The following is a 12,436-nucleotide window of genomic DNA, read 5'->3' on the forward strand; positions in this document are numbered from 1 at the left end:
ATATCCGAAAGATAAAAAAAGTCTGAAGCATATGGAGAAAATTTTTGATAGAGTGGAAAATCTATATTCTGTTACTGTCTTAATGCAGTTTCTTCGCCCACAGCCGTGCTCGAAACAGCGTGAATCTTCACCTCGTGCCTCTCTCCTTTATTTATTTTTATCTTCTTTTCCACCTTGTAGAGGGCCCCTTGGCGCACTTGCCATCCCAGCTGGCCCCAGGGAAGCAGCACGCCCTGCAAAGGATCCCCATTGATTGCAGAGGAGAGATAAGCAAATCCCGATGTGATTTCTATGACTCGCAAAGGGTGAAGCTTCGGAGCGCAGCAAGACACTGACTGGAGGATAAAGCTACTTATGGCATGTGTTTTTCCATGCTGAAAAACGAGTTCTCGGCTTTTGACATTTTTAGCTTCATCTACAGCAGTTTTTGTAAAACGTGTTCATACATTAAAACACTGAAAGACAGGAGGGAAAAAAACTCGTAACAATGCGCCAGAATCCTTAGCTTCAGTTTTTTTTGCCTTTAATAAAATTGATTAGAAATATTGTAAAAGGCATGATTTTTCTTTAAAAAGATCTTCAAAGTAGATATCATCACTTTTAGCTTTTTAAAATAATTTGCGCGAGACCTCATGCTTGCGCCAGCTGAAAATCTCGTACACTTCAAGTCTTTGTTCATTGATGCATCAATACCACATTCCGAAGATTTGAATCTTGAAGGACGATCTTTGAATACCCAATGTAATGTAAATGGTTTTCCCTTTAAAAATTTGCTTCAGATTGTTTTTAAAATTTTTTCACAAAAGCATCTCTCTCCTTAAGTTTATTAATTACTGGTTTAAATGAATATGACAAAGCCTGCCCTGTGCTTTGTCATATTCATTTAAACCAGTAATAGCCAATCTCTGTGATTCGGGATCAATTTAAAGGGGTGCCTTTCGGACCAAGGGCAGCGCAATGTATTTATGTGCTGTGTATTTTTAGGAATACAATCGTAGATCCGTATTCATTGATTCAGTATTTGCGGTTTTCCTTACTCGCGCTTGAAAAAATAAATTTTCAGAGTTTCAGTAAGTTTCGAAATGCAACTGAAGTGCTTCAAAGTGAAGCACTGAAGTGCTGAAAGTGAAGTACTGAAGTGTTCAGTAAGTTTCGAAATGCAACTGAAGTTCGTAAAGCGATTGAATACGGTAGTTCGAATGCTCCCAATATTATCTTCTTCCGACGCATCTGCAGCTCTTTTTTTTTTTTTTTCTTCCAGCCGCTTTCACTAAATATGGAGAATGGAGATCATCTTTGAAGAACCATCTTTCGATATCCTCATGCGATTCATATGTTCTACAGAGAATTTCGGTTATTAATGGAAAGTGAGTATTTGACTTATTTCGGCACAGACAGTTCTTTTTAAATTTATTTCTATAAACCATATTTAACTTGTTCTCATTGAAGTGGTATCATTACTTTTCTATTCTTTAACTCCGAATTTATCGACCAGCGGCTGAGCGGTCAAGTCGCTGAACACTAGTAGTTCGGTCCGAGATTCGAATCCCGTGAACCGACTGACTGCATGAGCGTTTTCGTGGTTTTCCCCATATGTAACGTGTATACAAGCCAGTTCCCTGAAAACGTCCTCCACAAAAGTGTCCCTCCCCTTAGGCAGATAGCCCCAGTGAGCTTTGCCGTAATCTCAATAAACCAAACCAAACCAAACCAAATTTATCGCAAGAAGGGCCCATACGATTACCGGTTTGGTTTATTGAGATTACGGCAAAGCACACTACGGCTATCTGCTAAGGAAAGGGATGCCTTCATGGAGGTCTTTCTGAAGGAAACTGGCTCCTATTTGCATTAACACATATGGAAAACTACAAAAGCTTCCATACAGCCAGCCCGTTCGCCAGGAATCTATGCCGTTTCGAAACTACCAGTGTTCAGGGACTTTACAGCTCGGCCCACGGTGGGCCCATACGATTAGTATTGCTACAAGTGTTGAAACTACTACAGAGCTATGAATGCCACGAAAATAAATGTTTCTTACTTCTATAAGCCTTAGAAGAAAGAGTGTTACGTTGTACATACAAAACTGCATGTCTTCGTTTCTTATTTGTCTTTGTGTATTAAATTAAAATGTCGGAATCCCTTAATTTCATACGTACCGAAAGACATACTGTACAATGTACAATATATTTCGCATTACTTTATTTAGTAGTGTAGTACATAATGCATTGTATTATATAGAAAACTTTATTATGAATTTATAAATATCGGGGAAGTATTTGTATAATTTATGAAATAAATGAAATTATGTGGTGCTGTACGAATATACTGTTTTATATTATGTTTGCGGTTACCCACGATTTCATGTATCCGTGGTAAGTCTTGGAACGTATTACCAGAGGCTCTAGTGTCACCTACTGTACCTTCTGGAATGATAAACATTGGTTATTTCAAGACTCTTGTGGTCGTAATTTCAAATAATCGCTGTAAACAATTCGGCAGATAAAAAATTACGGAAACCACAGGGAGGAAAGCTTACTTGGAGAAATTCAAAATGCCATTTGAAATATACTCTAAAGGGAAAAACATTTCCTTTTTAATATTCAGGCTGAAAGTATAATAACAGGAATATGGCACTCAAGCGAAAACAAATTCAAGGTCAGTTTTTCACTGATACTGTTGATATTTATGCTGAAAATAATTTTAAAATGGGTTAAAGCACGAAACTACGAGTAAACAAATTCGAAAATCTGATGTCAGTAATAATTAATTCAAACGTCTGTTATCCTACCCGCAGGCTGCAGAAAAGTAACAAGTTAAACAGGTCTAGATTAAAAGCAAGGCACTGCAAAATATGAGCTATGACTTAAAATATGGAGATACAGGCCACATTTTTATACGCTATTTTACGTTTTAAATTGCATTTTCAACAACAAAATGTAGCACATTGTCGCAAAACCTGGTCAAGTGGTTGGAAAAAGTAGTATGAGTGATGGAATACTGGCATTTCCATCCGGGTTCAAAGCCAGGCAAACGGACTGGCCCCAAAGAAGATTTTCGATTTCCTCCAAATATTTCTCATTGCAGATTACAAATAAATATTCATACAAGATAATTAGCTCGCTATGTCAGCGATTCTCAATCGGTAGTACGGAAGAGCAAAATAGGTGGAGGCAAAGAAACAAAGCATTTTTAACTATTAAATCTAAAAATCTCGCGGAAAGAAAAAGAAACACTTGACAGAAATTTCCTGTGATCGAACTCTAACTGCAGATTTAAAAAATAGCACTGGTTAACTTTTGGCTGAACCCAGGGCCGGATTTACGCATAAGCTTCAGACCCACAATTTCTTCAGGGCCCCCCCCCGAAAAAAATTAAAATATAGTATAAATAGTATTAAAATACATTATAACAAACTTATAAAGGGCTCCGTATCTCAAATAGCTGAGGGCCTTATCCAGTCTAAATCTGGCTCTGGCTGAACCGCAAAAAACAATTTAAAGGCATTTCAAATAAAACTATTAAACTTTTAACACCTTTTTGCAGAACCTATTTGTGTGAACAGGGTTTTCTTCCATGTTATATTTGAAAATAAATACGGAAGAAAATTAAAAGTGGGTCTTAGCTTACGGTAAAAACGAAGTGAAATAAGACCGGACATAAAAAAATCGATCTCCCATAAACAGACCTAAATTTCAGAATTAAAGTTTTATATCTTAAATTTTGATAATCAGAATGGTAACCTTTTCAATCTAATATTTTTACGTGTGTATATTTAATACGAATAGCCAATAGGTTGTGCAAATGGCATTTTTTTTTTTTTTTTTTTTTTTTTTTAATTATTGAGAAACTGAAAAATAATCACTGTAAAATGTAATGGTGGTACTAAGGTTTTTCAATTTTTGTTTAGATGGTACGCGTTAGTCAAAAGGTTGAGAATCGTTGCTCTAAGCGATAAAGAAAACTTTAAATATTTAAGAAATACTACCAACGCGTTTTAATTTTTAATAATATACACCTTTTCCTCACGAAAGCTGATGTAAATTTATGTAATTTAAAGCGATATGAAGTACGGAAGAGTAGAGTTATGTGCAACTATTTCTCAATGGCGTCTTCGTATTAATGCCCCATTATACTGTAAGATTACTTTTAAGTTATAGTTGAAGTTCGAGAATCTTAAGAACTGATCAGCGAATACGAATTCGTGAGATACAGACAACACGTAAGAAGGGTGAAATTACCCTTTATTATTCCAATAAGGTTTAACAGAACTCCGTCTTGGAGTTTTACAAATAAGCTGCCACTCGGGCTTGAACTTAGGAAACTAAGAACTAAAACTAATCTTAACTAAAAAGATATAACCGAAGCTATCAAGATTCTAACCGAGTTGGCCCCTTAAAGCTGAATAACGGCAAAGCTATCAAGGGCCTAAAGTACGACCGAGCATAATAATAGCTTAAGAGAGAGTAACCTAAAAAGGAGGGCGTATACTAGCCAGATTCATTCGTTCTCTCTAACGAAGTCGGTAGAACTTCACGGTTAAATACTTCTCCTCATTTGCATTCAGACGCGATTCTAAAAATACGTTCTGAAAGGAAGTTGTAAGTTGAAATTCAGGAAGACAGAAAAGGAACTTTCACCCAAAATTTAACTGAAATTAACATAATCCTTACAATACAAATACGGAAAGCAAATTAACCATTTTTCGAAATGACAGAAATCTTCATCAGGTTGCCGTGGCATAAAATTAGAACTATACAAAGGTATAAGTTCATCTCGATAAACTTGCCCCTCATAAGTGAGAATCCATTTTTAACTTTTACATATTTCTAATTTTATATCAAAGTAACCTTCATAAATGAGCAGGCACTTCAACAGACTAGGGCATGGTTACAGAAGTAGAATTTTCATTCACTTTGATAATCTGAATAGCAAAAATCCTACTTAGCGGTGTAACGGCATAAAAGCAGTGCAAGATTTATGTATAAGCTACACAAGCTGCAGCTTAAAAGCTCCCCTTTTTCGGGGGCCCCCCAAAAAATTAAAATATAGTATTATATTACAGACTAACAAAGGGCCCCATATCTCAAATAGCGTAGAGCCTCATAAAGTCTAAATCCGGCTCTGCATAAAGATATCTGCATTTTTAAGTTTATCTTATTGCATAAAGGTATCCGTTTCCTTATAAAGGTTCGAGTTAGAAACGGATCTTCATTTAAAAGGGTGCGGCCACTTTTATGCCAGAGAACGTTATGAAGGTGTTTGTCTTTTCGAATAGTGGCCGCCTTGCGTAAAGATACTGGTACATTTATGACAAGGCGCCACTTCCTAGATAGTGTCAAGCGAGACTTGAATTCGCTTAAGCAATTCTTTTAGCAATTAGAACATCACTGCTGATTATTTAAGCACAGCGGGATTTTGAGTAAAAGGCGCCGCTTTACTCAGAATTTCTCCACTCAAATCCGTATTCATTAAGATGGCGGTAAGCCTTGTAATGTCATCGGCGAGTTTTTATCATTGCCGCTAAAATTAACAAGTCGTACTGGAAACGATTTCAAATATTACTTACATTTACATATAACGTTAAACTGGCTATGTTGTTCTTATCTAATAAAAGCGTTCTTATTTTCGAAATACTGTTATTAATAAGAAGATTTAAAGATGTCATCTGGCTTTTAAATGTATCGGAAAAAATGCCTGAAGGGAACACCAAACGTTAAATTTAAAAACTGCGCAGAATTTTACTCTGCAGAACTTCATTTAAAAAAAAATGTATTATATATAACAAAATTACAATGAAATAAGCAATATCGCATAATACAAATATTAATTATCCTAATAAATTAACCAACTTCCCGTTGCCTTCTCTCAACAAACGTCCAGTATCCAAAAGAAACATTAAATTTAAAAACTGCACGGAATTATAGCCCTCATTTTTCCAAGTTGCAACAGTGCTGATTTTCAACAGTCAGCAGTCCAGTATACAAATCATTCAATGAAAAACTAGTGCCAAAACATCATTTCTAAAAGATTGAAATTATTCAAAATGATTCGATAAAATCGAAAAAAAAAAAATTTTTTTTTAAATCTGATTCGAATTTTGAAAAAATCGTTCCGAGGTGCACTGGCTCTTGTCTAGATTCACCTATATACCAAATTTCGTAGGCTTGGGTCTATTAGCTTACGCGCAGCACGAACGAAAGGCACACAGACTCTTTTATTATATGTAGAGATGGCAAAGTTCTTTTATTATATGTAGAGATGGCAAAGCACTCGATGGCTGTCTAACTAAGGGGAAGAAAATGTCTTCGTGGAGAACTTTCGAAGGGAACTGGCTCGTAAAGGGGTTATCATATCTAGCGACGGCCCCTGCTAGACGGGACTTTTCTGAGAAACGAGATTCTGGTAGCACTGGTTTAAACGGGAGGATTCCTAAAAAAAACAGCTCCACCGGAAGCGAAGTCCCGCCTAGCTACGGAAACGATGTACCGGCTACACGGGATTTTTTGAAACCTCGCCGAAAATGTTTCTGTCCCGGGTAGAGATCAACCAATCGACGAAAGTTCAGCTTCTGAAGGATCACGTGATCTCAATTTGAGCGATAATGGATTACTGTTTTGCGTTCAAGTCTTTGTAGTACGTGAAAATGGTAACCTAGTTACGCAGGTTTTGTCCTTTTCGACGTCCAGTCCCTCGTAGCCGAAACATAATGCGATTGGGACTTTACGCTATACATCGGGGAGAACACGAAAACGGGGAAAAAAAAAAAAAAAAGACCGTTGTCTGACCGCCTTCAAAATCACTGAGGTTTATTTGATTTATTTATTTTTTTTCCCTCATTTTTAAATGTTTCATTAAATTACAAACCAAGATTTCATTTTCCAGTTTTATTAAAATCCAACTCCGCACTTGGCGACATTACTTTGTCAGGAGGCAATTTTCATAACCTGTTTTGAATTTTACTTGATGACTTTACGTGAGTTAAAAACAAATTTGTTCTATTACACTTTGATCTTATTAACCGAACTGTTGATAAAAAGGTGCTGGCTGCATGGGTCTTTTCGTCGTTTTCTCAATATTTAACTTGTATAACGAAGATCTCCACGAAGGCTTCCTTCCCTTAGGCAGATAGCCTCGAGTAGTTCGCCATACTCAAATAAACCAAATAAATTAAATCCGAGAAGGAAAAGCATAAAAATGAGGCGTTTGCATAAGTACAGATTGCAGTTTTCATATGAAACATCGTTATTCTCGATAGCATTTTCCCAAGAATCGACGAATAGATAGATATTTACACGATACATGTAATACAGGCATTCCTGTGTTTAACCATTCAACATCTAAACAACTTTTAAATAATTTTCAGACAACATATACACAGCATTTTTATCAGCTGTTTAACTAGGAATTATCTTTTAACTTCTTTTAACATAGTTATGGAGAACAAACACCAAGCTGTAGAACCTAACAATTGACTTATAAGCAAATGGATTAAGATTTTAGCATAACAATATATGAGAGAGAAAAGTGCCAAACTGTAATTTCCCCAATAATGACCGAGTTGTTAAACTCTGAAAACTAATCTATTTCTTTGTGGGATCTTCTAAAGGACGCGAATCCGAATCCCAGCGAACAGATGCTTGCATTGATGTTTTCATGATTTTTCTAATGTGTAAGTGCCCACCAGCGGCCGAGCGGTAAAATCACGGAATATTGGTAGTTCCGACTTGGGTTCGATTACGGGAGAACGGATTGGAATAAGTTTTATTCAATGAGTACTGATCTCTTAAATCTCGATCGATAATTTTTAAGTGAAAATTTCTATAATACGAGTATATAAGATCTTCTGCCGTTAACTTTCTACTGCTCGCTCCACCATTCAAATTTGTTAATATTTATTGATAGCTCGCGCACTGTCTCTGAGATTCCTGTTTTCACTGTTGACGATATCCAAAGTTTTATTTACTACGGCTATGGAAGAGGACATAAACAATACTGCAAGCATTTTAAACAAAATATTTAAATGAAAACCGAAATACAGAAGTCTAATAAACAATTAAAAGGAGGGGGGTTGAAGAGAAAAAAGACTGGATTATTTAAATTATAGCAAAGCATTCGATCGTTTTCTGTTTTCATAGAAGGCTTTCTGAGGGAAACTGGCTTGTACTCATGCATGGGGACTCCCACAAAAAATCCTACACCGCCAGCTCGTTGGTCAGCATTCTGTCAGCCATCTTAGAAAAAAAGGAAGAAGAATCGCATGCAAATATATAAATTATATGACGATACTCTAGAAGTTTCAAACGATCAACAGTTTAAAAACTCTCTACGGTTTGTTTTTGTTTAGCTGATTACGTCAAAGTATACGAAAGTTATCTGTCTAAAGTGAGAGATGCCTTTGTGAAGAACTTTCTAAAGGAAACTGAGTCGTATACGCGTTACATATAACTCTGTATACACTACTTTGCTTTTCAAGTCTTTTTTAACTATACCCATTTAGTACATATTAGTTGAGAAACTTTCAGTGAAAAAGTTGAGCTCACGTTATCTTAATATGAAATTGTTAATTATTTCTGTAAATAATTAAATATCTATTTAACAAATATTCGCAAAGTATGTATATTTCAATCTAGATTATCTAAGCTTACACAAATCAGTTAAACTCAAAATTTTACCCATGTCAGTTAAACAATTCTATAAGAACAAAAAATAATAAAATACACAATTATATACACTTCTGTTGATAGAATGTATAAAAACATCTTACTTAAGAAATCTTCTCCTACCTTCTTTATTATTTTTTCTAATGAAATTTAAACATGACGTAACACTCTTTTGCACTGACTAGTATATTCTTCTTATATACACTTGGAACCTATTTTTTTTTTTCACTTTATTTTAAGAAAACAGTAAAAAAATGTAACTCTGTTTCAATCTTACTGGAGACAGAAGAAATCATGAATAAAAAATATGGCTATTTTTACACAATTTTTTGCATGCTATAGATTGTGCAAGCAAATTTTATCTACTATTTTTCCCGTCGATAGTCAAATGCATGTTAATAATTTTTTACAATTAAGTTAAAAATCAAGTTACAAATCGCAAGTTTGGAAAAAGTTACATTAAATTTAGGAATATATAAACATATCGCAAATGTATATTTCCTAAAATTTCCAGGAAGAAAGTTCGTTTGTATTTACAATTTACATTTCCTACATCTCACATAGGTTGGATTAAAAAATACACATTCGTTATCGATTTAAAAATTTTCCAAGGTGAAATAGAAACTATCAATAATAACATTTTACAAAATGAACTTACCTAGCGCTGGAAACAATTTCCGCTGTCCACCACCAAGGCCATATTTTCTGTCTAAAATGCTCGCTGTTTCTCTTTTGTAAATGCTGATATGGCAAACATTTACTGTTTGTAATAAAAGTCTTACAGTTTCTTGTTGAAACAGTAATATAATCTGCAGTGCTTACGCTAGTCCTGAAAGTCCATAATACTAGAAGACATAGTAGGAGGTAGTAGGTCAGTCCGCTAGGTACTGTACAGAGCGAGCCCGAATCTGTCTCGGATGTTGTAGATGGAAAGTAGGGAGAATTGTCCATCCATTCATCCCGTCCATAACACAATCGTTGAGTATTCTTTTTGATATTACGGCATGGAAAATCTTCCGAGCCATCGCAGTAACAGTTTCGCAGTTTGACAGCTTTTTCCTGCCTATCTAATATTGCCAAACTGTTGTTACACCGAGGAGTACATTTGCGGCCGTGAAACATGGATCTGCAGAACCTGTGGTAGTAGTCCAGAGCCGTAGAACACAGAGGATCGGCGGCGCAAATCCACTCGGCAACGGAACAGGACACTACGGTGTCGTCGGCTGTGGCATAGCTGACCTCTGGGCGGCAAACTTCGGCACGTTCTTTACTGCTGCGGCAGAATTCGTTGTCACCACAATCGCACATGGAAAGGGCCAAACCCATCTCTGTGCTCGTCAACGAAATTAGAGCCCTTTTACAAGCCCATGGGCATCGCGTGGTTCTCCCCGCAAGGACATCTGCACAGTCTACCATATAACTGTGAAGGGCCCGAGAACAGCTTGTTCTGTATGCACACTTCATGCGGGCCACATCGCATTCTGAAGGGGCAGAAATTGAGTTGGCAGAAACAGACCACACTATCAATGACCACCACACGACAGAGAGCGGTCCCACCAACACTATGGCGAAACCGACCATCATGAATTCGTCCTCATCTCCGATTTAGGCTGTGCTCCTCACTCGTCAGGGAGGCATCAATTCTTGCCTCGGTTTGCTTGCTGTTTCTCAGCGCGGTTGACTCGTAGGGGTAACGACAGGGTTGCCGATAACGCCCCTTTTTCCAAGCACGCCAACCGGACGCCAAACCACTAACTAGCACTTGCTTTTTCCCCATAGCAGGGATTTTAAGAAACACGTTTCGCTCTAAGGAGAAAATTCGACGATGCCCATTCTCATCCGCATCTTTGAAGGAAGTAAATAAACTCGGTCCAAGTAAATTTTTCTCAGTAATTCCGTTGGTCAGTATTAAATTCAAGTCTGGGTACACTTCGGTCAAAACGTCATATTAAGGATTAAATGATAACGGAGGGCAGCAAATAAAATAATATTTTTGATACAAACTGTAATTATCATTGGAAGGAATGAGATGAACGATGTTAATTTACTTCTTTTACTTTTTTTTTTTTTTTTTTTTTTTTTTTTTTTTAAGTTTGAGGTATTAATTTTGTACCAAAGATTCTTAAAACTGCTTGTAAATTATTTTATCATCCGTTTCATCGTTTAAAATGATATCAGCAGTTCAATGACAAGAACGCTCGATTCTTTAATTATATTAATAGAGATTAAACTTTAAACGTACAAATATTTTTATATATCATTTCATTAAAAATCCACATTTCTGCCCAAGGTATAGAAGACTTTTAAAAAACACAAAACATATATTTTTCTTGACATTTTGTAATCTTTTTAGTCCAAAGGGGCAATTCGCCCGGAAGGACTATTAATTTCGTTTTGGCATTTTGCGTTGAAAACTATAAACGGCGAATCACTTTTCATATTGTTGCCACCAAATACTAGAGCCTTGTATTATATTTAAAGAAATTAACTAATGAAGAATCTGCATGAATGTATGTACATTTCTCACACTGTGATAAAACAACGGTACCTAGAGCCATCAAAATTTGAATGACGTAATCTTCCATAGAAAATGGGCATCTGGAACCCCTAATTTAGAATTTGAAATTTGTTTTATCATCGATTTCATACTTTGTAACACTTCATCGAATTTTTGATTAACAAACTAAAAAACGATTTCAAAGCCAGGGCTGTGGAGTCGGAATCGGAGTTGGGCCGATTTGGGGGTAAAAGGACTTGGAGCTGGAGTCGCTAAAAACATGTCGTCTCCGACTCCAGTTTTTGTTGGACAGTTTGAATTTGAAATGAAATTAAAGTGAATTGGAAAAAAAAATATTGAGAAGCTGAGTTATTATTTTTATTTATGGACTACATTAATAAATAGTTATTTTCTATTTTATTGACATATAAATAAATATAAGGGAGGAGGATGGATATGATATTTTCTATTAGTGATTAAACTAATTCATTTAGTTAACTTCGTTTAGTTACAAATCTCACTGGTAAATTTAGGTAAGCAACATTGCAGCAAGAACTTTCAAAATCGATGCCATTCTTAGAAAGTGAGCAGGAAAAGGAGCAATTGTTGATCAAGCAACGCCATGGGGAAGCACATATTTGATGATATAGAGGTTTCTAGAATTAAGAATGTTTTTAGAAGATATGGATAATCCTAATGTTTCACTAACAGAAAGACTGTGGAATGATCTTGCAGAATTGGAAACTCTTCTTTCTACACCGTATATAGCTACAAAAATGATACAATCTGAAAAATTAACAGGAGGCGAGAATGGAAGAATGGGATGTTTGTACTTTCTGAAATGGAGGGTTTATTGCAGAAGGAATCATTTCTTCAATGAAGAAAAGAGAAACTAGTTTGCTAGACAATGAGATCTTGCTGGGTTTATATATAGAATCAAAATACCGAATTCTGTTGAATGACGAACAAATTAAGAAGGCAAAGAAATCCATCTATGAACTTTCATCTATGAACCATCCATCTATGAACTGAGTCTTTATTATACTCTTTCAGTGATGAATTAGATTTTGAGAAAGAGTTTGGGATAACATTGAAAAGGCTAAGGCAAAGCGAATGAAAATAAAGAACCAGGAACCTTTAGATATAAAAATGATAAAATACAAACAAGATTTCTACACGGCCTTTGAAGAAATAAAGAAATATGATTGCTCTTACAAGACACCTCTTTTAAAACTTATAAAAATCTATCCTGAAAAGTTAAAAGAAGTAACCCTAACAG

General features: G+C 35.8%; 1 protein-coding gene across 1 annotated transcript in view; it reads right to left on the reverse strand.

Moving 5' to 3' along the window:
• The window catches only part of LOC118201960 (growth arrest-specific protein 1-like), an 81,472-nt gene extending 71,143 nt beyond the window's left edge, over window positions 1-10,329 (reverse strand). The window contains exon 1 of the mRNA XM_035374112.2: window positions 9,319-10,329. Within this exon, the coding sequence (XP_035230003.1) occupies window positions 9,319-10,244 (926 nt within the window). The 5' untranslated portion in view covers window positions 10,245-10,329. The remainder of the gene's footprint in view (window positions 1-9,318) is intronic.
• Window positions 10,330-12,436: the final 2,107 nt, after the last annotated feature.

This window comes from Stegodyphus dumicola, chromosome 3 (assembly GCF_044657685.1).
Source record: "Stegodyphus dumicola isolate Sdum_Otavi_A_Nest chromosome 3, ASM4465768v1".
NCBI lineage: Eukaryota > Metazoa > Arthropoda > Arachnida > Araneae > Eresidae > Stegodyphus > Stegodyphus dumicola.